The sequence below is a fragment of the Harmonia axyridis genome, chromosome 1, assembly GCF_914767665.1.
Source record: "Harmonia axyridis chromosome 1, icHarAxyr1.1, whole genome shotgun sequence".
In the NCBI taxonomy this organism is placed as follows: domain Eukaryota; kingdom Metazoa; phylum Arthropoda; class Insecta; order Coleoptera; family Coccinellidae; genus Harmonia; species Harmonia axyridis.
Window position 1 is genome coordinate 65,695,273 of NC_059501.1, and position 19,948 is coordinate 65,715,220.

Below are 19,948 nucleotides of genomic sequence, written 5' to 3' on the forward strand. Positions count from 1 at the left end.
AACTCAACAATTTAATTACGAAGGGACAAACACGAAATAATATTCAACCTAATAATGACAACAATTGCACATTGCAAAGTCGACACCTCTTCTCGATATTTCAATAGATGAATATTTGAAACTGTGTTCAAGCTACCTAGGAAACTTTTTCCAAGTTCGTTTATCTTTTCGAAACTATTTGTATAAAAATGATGCTTATGTCTTCATTGCAATTCAACCGTTTAGATTATATAGGGTACTAAAAATAACTTTTCTAAAATTACAAATAACCATTGTGAAGAAACTTTTTCGAATATATAAACTAAATCGAGTATGCATCGATTGTTCATACAGCTGATTAAAGTCCACTATAGAGAAAAATTGTTGAGTTGTTGTGCACGCACAGAAGATATACAGGGTGAGTTCAAAGATGTCTAGTTCTTCGGTGATTTCCAAAAAATTGAGCTGTGGAATTTTATTTATTTTCAGATATTTTGATATCAATTTCAATTGCGATTAATGATGTTACATCCACTGAATAACATATCCATTATGTTTTTAATTCTTGTCAAACTGCATATATCTAGATGCCTGAAATTCTGCAATAGTCGATTACCAATTCGATCGTTCACTGTGAAAGTTGACTCGGCAGATAGGTAAATGAAATATACAGGGTGGATCAAAATATCATCGAAATATTTCAGAGAAAATTGAAAATATTTGTGAAAATGTTTCAATGAAATTGAAATCAAATGTAATCACTTCGAGGAAATTATGAGTATCTATATAGGACACCATTTTCTGAACCAACCTATACAGGGTGTTTCCTAAACATGCGGCAAAAATTCAGGGGGTTGTTCCTTGGACTATTCTAAGAATATTTTGTCCTTTGATGATTTTTGAAAAACCTATTTGTTTCGAAGATATAGGGGAAACAAAATTTCAGATAATAACATTTTATTATGAAAAATTACATGAAAATTCAACTCAACCTACAAAAACTGTTGAAAACGACCACCTCTAGCCAGCATACAAGCATCCAATCTTCTCCTCATTGACTGCCGAACCCTTTCAAAAACACCAGGATCATTTCTTATTAAGTTACACCCAGCAATGATCAAATGAAAACCGTGTTTAATCTGTATTCCTTTACCATCTGCACTTATCAATTTTTAGTCAAAAAACTGGCCGTTTTTAGTAATTGGAATGTTGTTAAACAAATTTAAAAATAAATTGTACCTACTTAGTAAACACAGTGCGGTACGCATTTTTATTTAAACTATTATTAATTTTGAAAATATGAAAAATGTTGTTCGCCCTGTATCTTCGAAACAAAGAGGTTTTTCAAAAATCATCCAAGGACAAAACATGCTTAAAATAGTCCAAGGAACAACCCCCTAAATTTTTGCCGCATGTTTAGGAAACACCCTGTATATTTTATTTACCTATCTATATAGATACACTGCAATATGTCAATTTAGTTTTAACAAGAACTTAATATAAGGATGAAATCGCTTTCAACGAAGAAAAGACCTTAAAAAATTGCGTATCACAAATTCTAGATTTTCTATAGCATCAGAAGGAAACGTGTGTTTCTGATTGAAAGGCATTCCAAATTTTCACCCACATCCACTAATAAAAATAATTAGAACACATCTATTATAGAAAAATGTAATGCATGATGAAAATAGGACAAAATGTTTTCACAGAAATTCTTAAAAATAATAATAATAATAATAATAATAAATACTCTTTATTTCAGAATCGTCTCAAGTTCACAACATGAAATGAAATGAAATAGTGTCAAAAAAGTAGTATATTTTCTAGTTATTTCCTAAATAATCTTGTAGGCAATAGGGTTCCATATCCATCAACATCGAGAATATTTTCTTCTTAAATATTTTGTAGTTTGTGATGTTCTTTGTTTCATTTGGTAGATGATTGTATAATAGTAGACATCTGTATTCTGCTTGTTGTTGGGTTGTTGTTAGTCTATATTTGGGATAGTTATAATTCTGTGTTCTAGTTTCATATCTTTCCTTCAGATTCTTGTATTGTTCAAATAATTCATTATTCTTATGTATAAACAGAATGCATTCTTGTATGTATAAGCCATATAATGTCAATATCCTTTTCTGCCGGAAAAATCCTCTGCATGATTGGTTGTAATTCAAGCTGCATATTAACCTCACAGCTTTTTTTTGGAGTCTGAAAAGGGATTGTATGTTTCCAGATCCGTAAAATATCAGTCCATATCTCAATTTTGATTCTATCATTGCATAATATACAGTTTTCGTTACTTCAGGATTTAGATATTTAGCTGTTACTCTGAAAGCATACAATGATGATGCAATTTTGTCTTCTAAGTTTGCTATATGTGTTTTCCATTTCATATCACCATCAATGTATATACCAAGAAATTTTGTGTGTTCTGATATCTTGAATTCTTGTTTGTTTATGTTGATTTTTCTAGGATTTTCTATATTAGAGTGTATTGGATGGAATAATATCATCTTGGTTTTCGTTTTGTTGAGTATTAAGTTGTTATTCTCTAACCATTCTTCAGTGTAGTGCATTACTTTTTCAGTTATACTCCTGAGATCAGGCCATAATGGTTGTACTGTTAGAAGGTTTGTATCATCTACATAGTGAACATTTGTTATTTCTGTTCGGTCCTCGATCAGAGAAATATGACCAAAGTCGTTAATATAAATGAGAAACATTACTGTCCCTGCTACGCTGCCTTGTGGTATCCCCATCTTGATTTGCCGTTCTTCTGATTTAATGTCTGATCCATTTATCCGAATTTTAACCTGCTGCGTACGTCCATAGAAATAGGATTTAATCCATCTTAATGCGTTTCCCTGTATTCCATAGTGTTCAAGTTTTTGGTAGAGGATTTCTGGGTCAAGACAATCATATGCTTTGGACAGGTCCAGAAATATTCCTAGTGCCAGTTCACAATCTTCGAAGGCTTCCATAATTCTTTTTATAAATTGGAATATTGCTGTTTGTGTTGATTTTCCTTTCAAGCATCCATGTTGGTTTGAGCCAAGTAGTCTTTTTGATATGAAGAATTCCATTATTTGCTGGCAGAATGCCTGTTCGAATAATTTTGCAAATGATGAGATTATGCTAATGGGCCTGTAATTTCCATAATCTTCAGGGTCACCAGTTTTGAATTTCGGTCGTATTTCTGCTGTTTTAAGTTTTGATGGGAAATATCCTTCTGTGATAGAGTTATTAATGATATATGTTATTACCTGAATTATTTCCTCTTTGGTATGTTTAATTGTTTTGTTTGAGATTTCATCTATTCCACTTGAGGTTTTATTTTTCAACTTTTTGATAATATCCATTATATTTTGTTCATTAATTTTTTGTGTTGTAAATATATGTTGTGCTTTGGTGTATGTCATTGGCCTTTTTTTCTGGTTTATGTTTTTAGTAAGGTTAGTAGCAGCATGTAAGATGTATTCATTAAATTCATTTGCTAAATTTTCCATGTTTCGTTTCCTAGGAATTTGGGTATCATAATTGTTTTTATGTAGAGAATTTACAATGGACCAGATTGTTTTATTTTTATTGTCTGAATTTTTTATGAGTTTTCCAAAGTTGTCAGTTTTGTTTTTGGTGAGCAGTTTATCATATTTTTGTTTTGTTATTATGTATTTATTCCAGAATTTTTTATTTTTAGTGCTCAGTATAAATAATATATCTAACTCATGTTTTGTTTGTTGAATTTCAATATTGTTGTGTTTTGGTTTGTGTTTTTTAGATTTTATTGGAATTTTTATGAGAGGACAGCTGTTATTGAAGTGTTCAAGATAAATATTATGGAATATATTAAATTGTTCATTAATGTTTAAAAAACTGAGTTCATTCATAAAATAAAATTCAATTTGGCAACCGAGAAAAAAATTTCGAACGTTGCTGGTTTTCTGCCATTTTGAATCATTTTTTCACAGCACTTCTCCTTTTTTGAATCGAGCGCTCAAAAATACTCTGATATGACCAGAAATAACTTCAAAGGTTATACATAACTGACCACACTCAATAGAATATTACTGACGAATGACGTTGGACACACTGTATCTAGCTTATGCTTCGAAAACGAAACCAACATAATCCTAACGTTTATAGTTTCGGATATATGAAATTTTCATTCAGATTTTGGAAAAAAAATGGAATGGAAATGGAAAAATTACCCCAGTTTCGAATATGCATTGAAATTTTCTATACTGATAATTTCATAGTTTTTCGTCACGTTTCGAGACATTCTTAATAGAAAAAAAAATAATAAACCATAGTGTAAATTTGGAAAGGTTTTTATTCAATTATTGAATTCTGCACCTTCTAAAATGTAAACTGTGAAAATATGGAAAAGGTTAAAGAAATTGAATTCTTAAAACAGGTTTATTATTGGAAATAACACCAAAACAAACATTGAATAAATTCACTGCAAATTATATCTACACATCGGTTCAGTCTTCACACAAAAGGTGCCTTTGAACTCGATCGAACGATCTAAAAATAAATTATTGAATGCAATAGACGGAAGGAGTGAAGATGGACATTAACTTTTTTCCATTTAGAAAATCCGAATATTTCTTGTTCAATATTTTCAATTTTCCGAGTAGGTAAGTACTTATTGTTTTTATTAAGTGGTCCCAATTAAATATCGATGACGAAAGAAAAAGAAGAATTTGTAACCTGCTCAAATTCAAAAGATGACTTTTTTAACAGAAGGTAGGTATGAAATCTGAAAATTCATTGAAAACATTGTGTTATATTCAAGAATTTCTTGGAATAATAAAAATTATAATATATGTTTCTAGTTAGCAGAACGCTATATCACTTCCACACAACCTAGTTATTTTCAAAATTTGAGCCAGGAATGGTTTTAAAAGATAAGATTCGACTCACATAAACACGATAACTCTCGAACAGACGGACCTAGAAATTTTTTAGGTTAGGTTAGGTTATGCCAAGCCGAGGTTAACTTCCTGATAAGATCCAAACTATATGAATTCGGTCAACATGAAACAACAGATACAATCAGAATGAGATTTTGCCCGTATATTAAAATAACAATAATGTACATCTTCGTGCAAAAATACGTGTTGATAGAGTCATCTGAAGCATAGAAAATTCACGCAGATTATCCAAAAAAAAACTTGATATTTCAAAGACAGCAGATCCCACGGAGTTGGGATTTTGCAAGTAATTAATAAAAATTTTAATTTAAAGATTTATGGAGAATCAAGTGTTGATCGCGCCATGTGATTCATTGGAAATTCAAGCAGAATGTCATAACGTTAAATGGGGTACTTTTGGGCACTCGTTCATTCATGTACTTATCCAGGATGTTTCATCATAAACTGGACAAACATATATCTACTGTAGGTCTACTTAATTTTTTCAAATGGGAATATATGGATTGTGATATATCAAATGAAAGGTAATTTGATTACCTATTCAGCGATGTGGCTAAATGTAGAATTTGTTGTGCCATTTTTCATTAAAAAATTACGAAATAATTTATAATTCGTGATTAGAGAGTAACTGCAATAAGACCATTATTCTTTTACTAATTTTTAATTTCCAAAGCATTTTAAGTTCAAAAAAGCATAGAGAGACCTGCTTTAGAAATTGAAAATCCGTGGATTCGTGGATTTTCCTTTTTCCTTAATGATGATCAGTAAAAGAATAATGGTCTGATTGCAGTTACTCTCTTATCACAAATTGTAAATTATTTCCTATTTTCAAAAAAAAATGGCACAACCGATTCTACATTTAGCCACATCGCTGAATAGGTAATCAATTTACCTTACATTTTATGTATCACAATTTATATGTATATTCAATTTTGAAAAAATTTAGTAGTGGGGCGTAGGGGGTGAGAAATATCAAATTCAAAAAAACATAAGATAAATTGCTTTTGAAATTAAAAATTGATGAGTGCGAGGATTTTCCTTGATAATTCTTCGTACAAGAATAATTACGTATTATTTACTTTTTTGGCACGCTGTATAGTCGTGTAGATGACACTGGGAAAATATTTTTTCCCTTATGACATAGAACTCGTTTTCGAAGCGCAAGATACAGGTTGTTCATTGTCATTTTTGAGCAATATTCTATTGACCGGGGTCAATTATGTATATAACCTTTGAAGTTGCGATTTCTGTTCATATCAGAGTATTTTTGAATGATCAATTCAGAAAAGGTCAAGAACTCGAAAAAAATTCAAAATATCGAAAAACTTTAAATGATCATAATTCATTTTCGATTTCCAAATTAAATTTAATTTTCCGAAAGAATCCAATTTTCTGAGAATTTCTGTGAAAAAAAATTTTCATAAATCGACAAGAAAGATTTTTTACGTGTATATTATACTTTTTTTTTGCTTAACATGAATATGAAAACAGAATAAAAAAATGGAATGGTTCCTTTATCGAAGCGATTAATATCCTTGAATTAGTTCATTACATTCCACAGGTGCAGGTAATACCACAAGGTCAAGAGTTCATAGAATTCATTGAAATTACAGTGAAATTTTTTTTGTGATAATTTTATATTACCATCTGGAATATTTCGACAGCTCAATTCCAAAATTTTTGTCCTCATAGCTCATCATAGTATTTTTGAATGCTCAATTCATAAAAGGTGAAGAACTCGAAAAAAAAATCCAAAATAGCGGAAAACCTTCAATGTTCTTTTTTTTTTCGGTTTCCAAATTGAATTTCGTTTTTTAAATCAACACAATTTTCTGAGAATAACTGAGAAAAATTTTTTCATAAATTGACCTAAATTTTTTTTTACGTATACATATTTCACTTTTTTTCATACCTAACACGAATATGAAAACAGCCTCGAAAAATAAAGAATGGTTTCTTTATTGAAGCGATTAATATCCTTGGATTAGTTCAAATTTACATTCCACAGGTACAGGTAAAACCTCAAGGTCGAGAGTTCAATGAATTCATTGAAATTTTTTTACCATCTGGAATATTTCAATTTCAAAATTTTCGTCCTCATCCTTTTTTCAATCATGTTAGAGAACCGAAGAAGTTTGGATGGCTTCAATGAAGGAACCATTTGATATTTTTCGATTCTGATTTAATATTCGTGTTATGCATAAAAAGTACAATCGAGAAATAATTTCAGGTGAAATTTTTTTTCACTGTTAAACAAAAAAAATTTGTTCGATTTATGAGAAAATATATGTTCACATAAATTCTCAGCAAATTGAGTTAATTCTGAAAATGAAATTCAATTTGGAAACCGAAAAAAATGGAGTTTTTCCGCCAGTTCTTCAGCTTTTCTGAATTGAGCATTTAAAAATACTCTAATGATGTGACCAGAAATCGTAACTCAAGTCAAGTAGTAGTTTTTCAATCAAGTCAAGTATTTATTTATAAAGTACTTGAATCATATCAAGCTACTTGATTTGCAGCATTATATTGTGTAGTGTCACATCGATTAAAAGAATGATGAAATGAGAAGGAACCTTGCAAAAAACACTTTAATTTATTGAAGTTATTGTATAAAAAAACCGAAAATATCTACTTTTTTTAAATAGACATAAATTAACATAAATTTGATCACTTTAAATCATAACAAAATAAAAAATAATAAAAAGAAGGTCCTTAATATTAAGAAACCTCCAGGATTTGTTTGATTTCATAATTTTTCATCCAGGATCTAAGACACATGAGGCATCTTATAGATTTGTCGCCTTAGCTTTTGTAACTGTGAGAACAGTTCTGGAAAATTGTCTCAACAGGAGCTGAAGATGCTGCCGTTGATTAAAAATCCTTGGCCATTTTGACCATGTTTGAAAAGATATTTCTGAAACTACCAAAATCTATCAATATATTTAATAGAAATGTGAGAAAATTACTAATACACTACTACTAAGTCACACTGGCGAATGCTTCAGTCTCTCGGCGCTCGGGGAATCCCCATATTTAGTCAAAGCGCGCACGAGATTGCAGAAATATATGCCGTGCGACGCGTGCATATATCAAGCTCATATCAAGCGAAGTCAGTTCTTATACTTTCTTAATAAAAATACCACTCTTTGCAGTAAAATTAATGACTTGCCATGCGCCAATTTTATTGAAGAAATCGAATAGGCGCTCTCAATTAGTTATGGAAATACAAATAGGTACTAAAATGCACCTTTAAGAACATCGTCGTCTTTATACTATAGACATAGAGCGTCCTACTTTCAAATATTCAACGTCGTTTTTTAATGAAATCGAAAAACTTCCTTTGATGAATTTGACAAGGTGATTTTATGTTAGAAATACGATTTCATATGAAACTCATAAGATGCCTGGGAGGAATAACAGAGATTCCTCAAAAAAAATTCAAGAACCCGCAGTTCGAAAGCCGAATAATGGTGCTGAAGTATACAGGGTGTTCCACCATTGACTCTATTACGATTAAGCGCTGAATTTTTCGATTTTTTTCCCAGACAGTACCTACCATTAGTGTCCATTAGAGCTACATTCTCAAATTGTTTGGGAATACACAAGATGTACCGAAAAATTATCTGGGCTGTTGTTACAATTTATTGTTTCATTCAAATCACGATTCATTTGTGAAGACATCAGTTTTGGATTGACTATATCTACAGGGTGTTCCTAAATTGGAGGTACAAATAAAAATGACAGATTTCACGGATCATTTCAAGAAAAAAGGCCTATAATATGAGTCCGCAAAAGCTTTGTTTTTGAGATACAGGTGTTAAAGTTTAAGTTTTTCTCTCATAGCACCTTCCCTTCACAAGATATTCAACTTGAATTGGCATAGATATTCCATCATGTGATATCTTAGTTTTAAATGCAAATCTACAGGGTGAATTTTTTCTGGAAGGGTGCCCGCTTCTTTCCTCCAGAATTATTTTTTTGTGAACCACTGGTAGTTTAGAAAAATTTTAAATGAAACTCTAGTTCAGTACTACACTTTTTGGTTTGTTGTAGTTTTGTCGTATCTGCTATCGATTCCAGAAAAAAAATTAAACATCTCTCTATAGTAATTCTCATGAAAATCCAAATCATTATGAAGATACAGTTAGGTAGCTGTGATAAAAAAATTAATTATAAGTTTGGGTACTTATTTACCAACTCTGTAGATGAATAAAACTTCAAAAACTGGTTGAGCATCACAAAAAAGTAGGACTACAAGAAAATAAAGCGTTTGCGGGCTCATGTTTATGAGCCATTTTATTTCAAAATTATTCAAGGAATCTCTCATGTTCCTTCGTAACTCCAGTTCAGGAGCACCCAGTATAAGATTAAATCGAATTGGTAATGAAAAAAATATATTTCGAGTAATTTGGTTCAAACTTTGTTATCTACGCCCTTGACATATATACGTTTGTCCAGTTTATAATGAAACACCCGGTATAGTTATATGGTCTCGAAGGGCATAATTAACGAAGGAATTAACGAGCGCTAAAATTGCATATGATTCTGCATCAGTGTTTCCCTCATTTTTATGTTGAAAATAATAATCATAATATTGCATAAGCGTTGGTTTCCATAAATATCATTAAGTATGTACGTAATCGTTTTAAGAAAAAAAAACATGAATTTCTATGTAAAGATAATCTACAATCGACGTAGTGTTTTTCTTTCATGCCTAATCTAGGTGATAGAGCATTCTGTTCTCAGAGGCGTGTTGCACGATAATACCTACTTTGCAACTTTTCACTGACGTAAGTCACGTTGCCCGAAAAAATACAGAATTTAAAATTCAAGGAATAGTTTCAAAGTATTTCGGTGCAACAGGCCTAAGATGCATAGAAAACCTGGTGTGTCTACTTATACATGTAAAACTTTCAGGCAAAACGGGAGATTTTTCAGATTTATACCTACTTGATTTCGAGAGATCGCGGTCTGTTTCAGATGGCGCATACATCGTTTACATTTGACATTTCTCTCAATTCTCGACTCTTGTGAACCAAGGGCGTAAACCTTTTTTTTCTTGGGGAGGGATAATCGAAAAAAAATTTTTGACGATAACTTTTATTCATATCTATAATGTTAGAAAAGGAAGTTTGATAATGAAGTTTGAACCAAATTACTCGAAATAATTTTTTTTGTTACTAATTCGGTTGTTCTTACCTTATACTGGGTGTTCTCAAATAAGAGTTACGAAGGAAAATGAGAAATTACTTGGATAATTTTGAGAAAAAAACTTTCATGAATATGAGCCCACAAACGCTTTGCTTTCAATATACAGGTTGTTTCTAGTGTGTCGTACAGTTTATCAAATATTTATTAATCTTCGCTACAGATTGGGTAAATAAATACCAAAACTTGAAATTAATGTATTCATTAGAGATTACTTGCTGGATCTTTATAATAATTTGGATTTTCCTGAGGATTACTAGAGATTTTTTCTCGAAATCGATAGCAGATACGACAAAACTATAACAAACCAAAAAGTGTAGTACTGGACCAGAGTTTTTTTTTACATTTTTCTAAACTAACAGCCATTCACCAAAATATAGTTTTGGAGGAAGGAAGCAGGCATTTTTCCAGAAAATATATCACCCTGTAGATTTGCATTCAAAATTAGCATATCACATGGTGAAAACTTTAAACTGGAATATCTATGGCCAATTCATATTAAATTTCTTGTGAAGGGAAGGTTATACGAGAAAAAACTTAAACTTTAACACATGTATCTCAAAACAAAATGTTTGGGGACTCATGTTATAGGACTTTTTTTCTTAAAATGATGCGGAAATCTGTCATTTTCATTTGTATCTCCAATTTAGGAACACCGTGTAATTACCCCCAGTATCCCCCTATTTCTACGCTCTTGTCGTGAACTTTGGGTATAGAACAATAATATTTTATATTCTATGGTCTGTCATTATATTCCATTCATTTGAGTAAAAATTCGATATGAACTGAATTGTAATTTATTGTGAATGTTTGCAGTGTCTAAAATCAGTATTTCCTTTTTAAACGGCACCAGGCAGATGCGGGAATTCGAAAAATTTTAAAAAGCGCCACCTTACAGCACTCTGGTGAAGCAGACCACCAAAGCAACGGGTGTGTCTCTCGAAAAGTCTGAAACAAAATCGAATCAGTAAACACACCAGGTATTCTATGCATCTTAAACAGGCCCTATAAATGCAAGGGCGTAGATCTCTTTTTTTTTTGGGCGGTAGTAATCGAAAAAATTTTTTGACGACAACATTTACTCATTTCTGTAATGTGAGAAAAAAAAGTTTGATAACGAAGTTTGAACCAAATTACTTGAAATAATTTTTTTCTATTACCAATTCGGCTGTTCTCACCTTATACTGGATGTTCCTACATAAGGGTTACGGAGGAAAATGAGAGATTGCTTGGATAATTGTAGGAATAAAAAGTTCCATGAATATAAGCCCACAAACGCTTTGTTTTCGAGATACAGGGTGTTTCTAGTATGTGGTACATTTTAGCGGTGCTTATATCAGTTTATCAAATCTTTATTTATCTTCGCTACAGAGTGGGTAAATAAGTATCAAAACTCATAATTCATTCATTCATTACAGCTTACTAGCTGGATCATTATAATAATTTGGATTTGAAGGATTACTAGAGAGTTGTTTGAAATATTAACTACCCCCTTTCCCCCCATTTCTAAGCCCTGGTATAAGTGGTGCTAAACCTATATTGTTGTACATTGTTTTGTACAGGGTGTCCCAGGGGGAACCTCAAGGACCCCCGATCCCTTTTTTCGAAAAAATAATATATCAGATAACAGATAGATATCTTGATTCGTTCTCGAGATACAGGGAGTTTCTGAAAAATTACTCTTTTTCCCAATATTTTTATGGTTTATTATGATACTCATAACAGATCATAGAAATAAATTTCCTTTTTAGAGATTTACAGGGTGTCCCTCAAATAGCACGTCAAACGAAAACGGAATGTAGATCAGCATGTGCTCTACTTGATGTGAAGAAATCTCTTGTATGAAAGTCTCACAGTTTTCGAAATATTTGATGTGTTTTGAAAATGTTGAATTTTTTCACTTTAAATACTTTGACTCATGCCATAGGTACAATTTTATATTTTTCGAATTATTTTTTTCCGTGAATATTGTTGAAAGATTGCTTCAATTCATCCACTGAAAATAGCACAAAATATTTAACAGGGATTATGAAGAAAATGTTTAAATTTCACTTTTTGGAGAAAGTGTTTTATTTGTACCTAATTCGATTTGAGGTGATGTAAAAAAAACACTGGACCTTTTCTGCATATTCAGTTGAAAAGTTGCCAATCCTGTGAGGATTTCGAAAAGGTGAAATACAGAAAAAAAGATATTCAAAAATTTATTCAAGAATTTTAATTTCTTTTTTCGGAATAAGTTTATCACCTGTATTTTGTTTTTTCGAAATTCACATCGAATAGGCAACTTTTCACTTAATTTACAGAAAAGGTCTAGTTTTTTTTTTCAAACCTCCTCAGATCTAATTCGGTTTTCCAAAATGGTGAAACTTAAACATTTTTTTAACAGACTATCTTTATAATTTTTGTGCTATTTTGCAGTGCATAAATTGAAGCAATCATTCAACAATATATTCACGAAAAAACTGATTTAAAAAGTAGTTATTGTACCGATGGCATGAGAGAAAGTATTCAAAGTGAAAAAATTTTCAACATTTTCCTAAAACATCAAATACATATTTCGAAAACTGTGAGACTTTCATAGAAACGATTTTATCACATCAGGTAGAGCACAAAAAGAGTTGATCTGGATCGAGATATTGAAGGTAAAGTGAGGTAACATTTGTTGTTGCTCGAAAAAATGATAAACAATGAGTTTCCTGTATTGATAATGACTATGGTCAAACTAAAAGAATTGCACTTGACCACCCAGCATAATCTCCAGATCTGCCCCCAGTGATAACTGGCTTTTTACAGACATCAAAACAATGCTTCAAAGAACGAATTCTGACTCAAATGAAGTCGAATCTTTTCACAGAAAAGGTAATGAAAAAAATCGAGAACCGTTGGAGTTCATGTATGATATCATTTTGAAGGTGACTTTGTTGATGAATAATAATAAATATATTGTTTTATTTTCAGAATGAATTAATGAATCAAAAAGGGCCTAAATGGCGTTATGTTTAGAATGTTAGTGACCTAAAGGTACTCACCTTATAATATTTCAAAGATTTCAAGCATTGTTGTCAATCTAAAATTCGCAAATATCAACATCACGCCAAATCTGAATGAAAATAATTTCATCATGACATCTCGCCTGATTTCTGTGAGAGCTATATTATCTAAAAGGTCAAAAATTTCCGCTGTATTCTTATAAGAATACGAACATTCATCAATAATAATTTTTCAAAAGTACAACCAAAAAATTGAAATTCAATTTCAAAAATTTTTTTTTCTATTTTTGAAATCAGTGGATCAAACTTACTTTCATTTCAGTAATGAATTTTATTGAATCATCTCCCATATTTTTCAAAAACAACTTTCAGGAGTTATTACCGAGAAACAATTTTGACTAAGTTTTATTAGGTAGATCTTCATATCTCAAATCATAAAAATCTTATTATTAATATCCAGCGAGATTTCACTTCAATATTGGAAAAGTCCATAAATGCGAAATTATGATCATTAGCATTTAGTTTTTTTATGAACAAATCAATCAATGTAGTTAACTACTTACAATTACCTGTGAAAAGCCAGGACAGTTTATAATGAATATATATATGGCAGCATTTTGTATTCCAAAATGTAGATGCAAAAAATTTAAAAATTTCAGAGATTCATTAAACTTATAAACAAAAACACTAATGTATAAAATTTTTTACGAATATCATTTTTCCAGAAATTCTACCAGTTAAATTAAATACTTGATCAAAATTCAGAGAAAATAATTTTTTGAACTAGGTATTAATCTTGAAATCCAAATTGACTATTACAACCTCAGAGGAAAGATTTCCTGAGATTCCAACCCTTATAATAATTCAAAATTATAAAATAATTTTGAATATTTTATAAGGATTACGAAAAAATAACTATCGGATCACAATACACCGTAGAATTTTGAACATATTTTTACGTTGAGTACCTAGAAAATTTCGAAAAAAAAACAAACCAAGGAGATAAACAAAATTTCCACAAACCGAATACGTAGGGGAAATACTCAACCAAAATCTGAATTTTGTGGCGATGAGTAATCTCGACTAACTAATATTGATACGATCTATGTAAAAAGCAAACCCCTTTCCAATTTGCCGTTCATACAAATCCTCGAACGGCTGACCACCTTAACTAGATCGAAAGCAACGTGTCTAGACAACCGCCACAACCAACCAAAACGGCAGTGGATACGTATCACGCCATCAGACCAGCAAATAGCGACACTGACGGGCAGCACTGAATCGCGTGATGTGTACAGAACCTGCGCTATCATATTTTTCAGCTCAGATTCTATCACGCTCATTCTTTTTCAGGTTTGCACGGGTCCACCAAAGGATTGGAGATTCCTTGTTGAACTTTAGACCTATCATCATTTGCAAATTGTATTATTATCTTATATAAAGTCGGCAAGGGAATCCTCCAATTCAGTATCACTTGTTTAGTGAACAGTATACTGGTGCGAATTTCTGCAACTATCAGTTAGTTTCAGTTTGAACAGACTTCTTAAGTGAAAATTTTCGTGAAAAACAGGAATAATACATTCTGATTCGGGTGAGTGTTCATTCAAATTCCCCTTGATATTAAGGTATGCGATGATAGTTCACCACACCGGTTGAATTTACTACATAACCCCACAATTCAAACTTTCATCTCGGCGAAAGTAGGTAGCCGAATTTAATTTCAATATCGTCCTTTCCAAACGTACGGTCGCGATTTTCAATTAAATTTGTATCCGAATATATTTTCATATCGAATTTGTGGTCATAAAGTCTAACAGTAAAATGTAAGTACTTACGTGTCATTATTCAGTTTTTCCGTTATAGATATTACCTTCCAATAGTTTTTCTGATTTTTCATACATATCCCAAATTAGGTTTTCAGTTTTCTAATCATTCGAGAAAAAATTGGTGACTTTCCATCATTTCCGGATGAAATCTTCATAAAAATAAATTGGGTTTGTCAAAATTAAGTGCGAATTATAACTACATATTGTGCTATTATTTGTCGAATACATTTTTGTGTAAACTATGAAATCTGCTTAATTTTCCTTATGAATATTATCAAATCATAATGATAAAATTAATTATATTTTCATCGATCAAAATTTCATTTGAATTTTTATCGGAAAATTTCAATTCTTGAAGGAAAACTTCTTCTTTCCTTCTTTTGGCGAAATATCGTTGAACAATACAATTGCATTGTTCACAATAATGTCGTAATAATGACATCAATTTTCTCAACAGTTTCATTTGTTAGTACGAATCATTTTGTGAATTTCATTGCTTCCTGTTTCCCAAGTTTCCTTTTGAAGTTCTAGTTGAAGTAATATACCTATTTTATGACTATATTTATTGTAGTAATAGGTATTATATTCTTTCATTGTGACATGATGGATTAGAAATCGGGTTTTCAAAGACATATATTCTTATTCATACTCCATATTTCGAAATAATTTCATTGTAATTTCAAATCTCAAGTTGTTTGCACATTGGATTAATGGATTATGTATTACAATAGGTACCAAGTTGCCGAATTATACATACCTAATAATGAAACGTTTCTTAACTTTTCAAAAGACCGTGACCTTTTTTTTTGTTGAATAAATCAATCGGTGATCCCATAAAAATGGGACTAATTCAATTCATTCACTGAACAATTGTTCATTTGTTTTTTATTATTCCCGATTGTGTAAGTTACCCAAATAACATCCTTAGCTCGATTAATAAATTCGAATTGTAAATCTAGTATCATTTTTCGGTTCATATTGTTTTCAAATTTGAAAAACCAGGTGCATTTTCAATAATAAGGATGTACCTATTTGAATACAAAAGGTTTACTTTTGAACCCGCATTTTGCACCTTCGTATTGTTGCTACACAGGGATTTAGGTACACATAGGGAATTCTTTTATTCAAGATAATATGTCCTAAATGCCGAATGAAGATAAACGGTATATACCTAGCTTAAATTGAGATACTTTTTTGGGATAAATTTCTGTTTTTTTTTGGAGTTCAAATATTTCTGATATTAAATATAAATCAAGTAATCACACTGCAAATTTAACACAATTTTTAGTTACTTCTGTATCGAATAATATTGCATCCAGGGGTCAAATCATAATATCGATCTTGGCGGAATTAGACAATAGAATTATTTTTTTTTTTAACAAATTTCATGCGAATAGTTCTCTTAGTTTTCCACTAAAACTCTGAGTGTAAACTATAAAAATTTTAAGGGTGGTTAATCTTTTTTCCTCGAACTATTCCAAATGTCCATTATTAGAAATAATTAATAAACCATTATAGAAGTATTCAAATCAAAATGATTATGGAAATGCATGTTTAAATAAGTAAATCATTGTTCTTTTGATAACCGACATGTTCTTGAATTCCATTTTTAGCTTAAAATATTTAATCTTCTACTCTAAATTTTTTTTTCGGCCACCATCCGGGAAGTGCTCACTTCCTGGATGCTTTTTCTCTGAGAAAGTAGCATTTCCCGGCCTAGTCCGGAAAGTACGTACTTCCCGGACTAGGCCGGAAAAGAATCATAGAATCCATAGCAACCGAGATAACGGCTGACAGTTCATATGAAATTAGTTGTCAAAAATTTGCATGTTTTTTTATCGCAATCGCAATAAAATATGGAAAGCAGCAGCGATAGTGTTATTTTACATGGTTGCCGAAAAAATATTGTACGCAACACGCCCGAAAATGGTTTTTTTGGACTCACAGACTTCCAGGACTCGCTTACGCTCGTCCTGGAATTTTGTCTATTCGTCCAAAAAAACCCAATTTTCCGGACTTGTTACGTAAATTACTATTCCATATCGCTCTGTTTGAAGTACTCTGTAAATAGTGCTTATTTCGCATTCTAATTCAGATCACACCTGCGAATTAAAACGCTGTAGATTTGCGGATAATACTAACCAACCTTTGGACCCGGCTCATGCGATAAATTGCACCAATGGAGTTGAAGAGTATCATGCTTGAAAGTACTGAACACTCGAGCTTTCTAAATCTGCTGGACGAATAAAGAAAAAGGGTTTGCAAATATCCTTGACATTGTCGATTGTTCCGATATTCCTTCTATTATGTCTTGAATACGTTCGATTAACGCAAAGACAAGTGATGAAAACATTTTACAATGAAAGAGATTCTAGCCTAAAGTGCATTGACAATTTTACATGAATTATATGATAATCCCAAATAATATCCAATATTTCATATTCCAAATCAAATTTCGAAATCCCATAACTTTAAAACTAGTACGCTTTCCTTTAAGGAATATGTATTCTTTTTTTATTTTACCCAGTTCAATGTTAAAAGCATTTCCAAAAATGTTTTTGTACAAAACATTCAAAAACCTTAAACATTGTTTACTTCAACAATTTTAATTCCAATAAACCAAAATTCTACATGTTAAACTCAAGATTATTCAAGGTTCCTTTTTTTCAGTCCAAGTTGAGTTCATCTTTATTCACCTTGTACACGTTTTTATGAACTCAAAAAAAAAAGCTGTTACGTACATCGAATAGTCGTAAAGTAAATTTGTTAGCATCTATTTAGAGCCGAGAAAAAACTACTTGATGTCACTTCAGTTTTCTCATGAGTATTTGAATATTCTCGTCCTTCAGTTGTTGGAACAATCGATGAAAGGCCTTGGTTCTATAGATAACGGGAATTTCTTTACGTGAGCCAGAATATTTGGCACGCTGTATTAAACTCGCCGTTAAAATGAATTAGAGATAAGTTTCAATCGTATTAAGCACTACAATTCTTGTTAGAAATAAAGCGCCATCGTAATACAACAATTGAAACACATCTTTTAAGTCTAGGTGAAACTACTACTATAGAATACTTTTCGATAGAAACCATCATGCAATAACTGCACAAATTAATATTCAGAAATTCTGTATTGTATCTTCATGTTATTTATTTTTCCTTTTTTTTTGCAGTATGGCACCACATATGGAAACGACGACAGTAACAGAGGTTCTGACTGAGACCACCACAACAGAGCCTAAGCATCCAGTTCAAGAGAAAAGAACCTATGAACTGGTTTGGAGGAACATAATAGTTTTCGTCTTTCTGCATACCGTCGCACTTGTTGGAGTTTATCTAGCATTTACATCTGCCTCAATTTACACCACAATATTAGGTACTTACTATTTTCTTGACATATAGAAGGAAATCACTCCTTCGTTGATAGCCGAATCCCACTTTTGAACTTGAATATTTTTTATGAATATCGCAAAATTTTGGTCATTTTCAGATAACTAATTTGATTATCCAGAAATAGCATTAATTTGTTTAAATTATTTATACAAAATTTCGCTGAACTCTTATGTAATGTAAGAATAAGTTTCATATGCCTCTATATCCAAGTACGGATACCAGCACATTTAAACCTTGAACCTGCGCTAAATTTTCAAATAATCAGATTTTTTTAATTTCGAGATCAAAGATGAATTGTGATATCTCAAAACGCACTTAATGATCAACTGACAAGAAATAATAAATAAATTAAATGATAGGTAAATACAGACTTTTAGAATGATCGATTTACTGAAATTTATTGAGTGAATGTATGTTAAAAAAACATTTATGTACTGACGAACTCTCATAAAGAAGATCTAACTACCCTCGTAAAAATCAACTTGAAACCCAGGTGTTATAGCGTGAATAAAACGAACTTCATTGTATCTACCGGCTCATTTAATGCAACTACGAGTTCGTTGTCCCATTTTAGTCAACACGATGGTTCTCCTTGAATCGAAGTCGACCGATATTACGAGGCGCCAAGCTGTCTGTTGGAATTTCATCGCGTTATCTTGCTCTCGAACAGATAGATCTATAATTGGAAGCATAATGACCTTAGCTTTGAAACTGATGTGTAGTCGGAAGGAATAATTCATCTCGATTATACAGTTCAAGTATTTAAAGAATTATTTACCATAGATTATTCTTATTGCAGTCGGTCATCTGTGAAATTCTCCGGAAAGAGATTTGATTCGTCCTTTTAGGCCGAGCGGCAAGCTAAAACGCTCCAAAATCGAGACTTTTGCAATAAAATATCCATGATCAAGGCTATCTAACGTTTGGTTTTTCCTTCAGCTTTATTTTTAGAAGCTCTTGGCTGATAAAGGCCCAATATTCATGTACAAATTTCCTTTGCAGCATTCATTTTGTATCCTGCTGGTGGATTCGGCATAACTGCTGGTGCGCACAGGCTATGGGCGCACAGAGCCTACAAGGCAAAATGGCCTTTAAGACTCCTACTGACCATATGCAACACTTTAGCATTCCAAGTAAGTATCACTTCAATCAAACTCAATTATTTCTCCGCATCTTAACAAGAATATCGAAATCAATTCCGTCCTTTTCCTTCTAGGATGCAGTGATCGATTGGGCAAGAGACCACAGGGTTCATCATAAGTACAGTGAGACACACGCAGACCCGCACAATGCAGTCAACGGCTTCTTCTTCTCTCACGTAGGCTGGTTGCTCTGCAAAAAGCACCCGGAAGTCAAGAAGAAGGGATCGAAAATCGACCTGTCCGATCTATACGCCGACCCCATCCTGGCTTTCCAGAAGAAATACTACATGATCCTGATGCCTTTGGTCTCTTTCATCTTGCCCACTGCCGCCCCCATGTACTTCTGGGGTGAAACCTTCACTAACGCCTACTGTTTGAACATCATGAGGTACTGCATCACTCTCAACGCCACCTGGTTGGTTAATTCTGCAGCGCATATGATCGGATGGAGGCCATACGACAAGTGAGTACTTTCA

The 19,948-nt window shown here is 31.9% G+C and overlaps 1 protein-coding gene across 2 annotated transcripts in view; it reads left to right on the forward strand.

Moving 5' to 3' along the window:
* The window catches only part of LOC123670916 (acyl-CoA Delta-9 desaturase-like), a 48,600-nt gene that overhangs the window by 24,392 nt on the left and 4,260 nt on the right, over positions 1-19,948 (forward strand). Inside the window, exons 1-4 of one of the 2 annotated variants that reach the window (XM_045604500.1) lie at positions 14,431-14,705; positions 18,111-18,313; positions 19,333-19,463; positions 19,547-19,935. In XM_045604500.1, coding sequence (XP_045460456.1) covers positions 18,112-18,313; positions 19,333-19,463; positions 19,547-19,935 — 722 coding nt within the window. In that variant the 5' untranslated portion in view covers positions 14,431-14,705; position 18,111. Of the gene's footprint in view, positions 1-14,430; positions 14,706-18,110; positions 18,314-19,332; positions 19,464-19,546; positions 19,936-19,948 lie in introns of those variants that run through there. The other variant, XM_045604499.1, reaches the window with a different exon arrangement.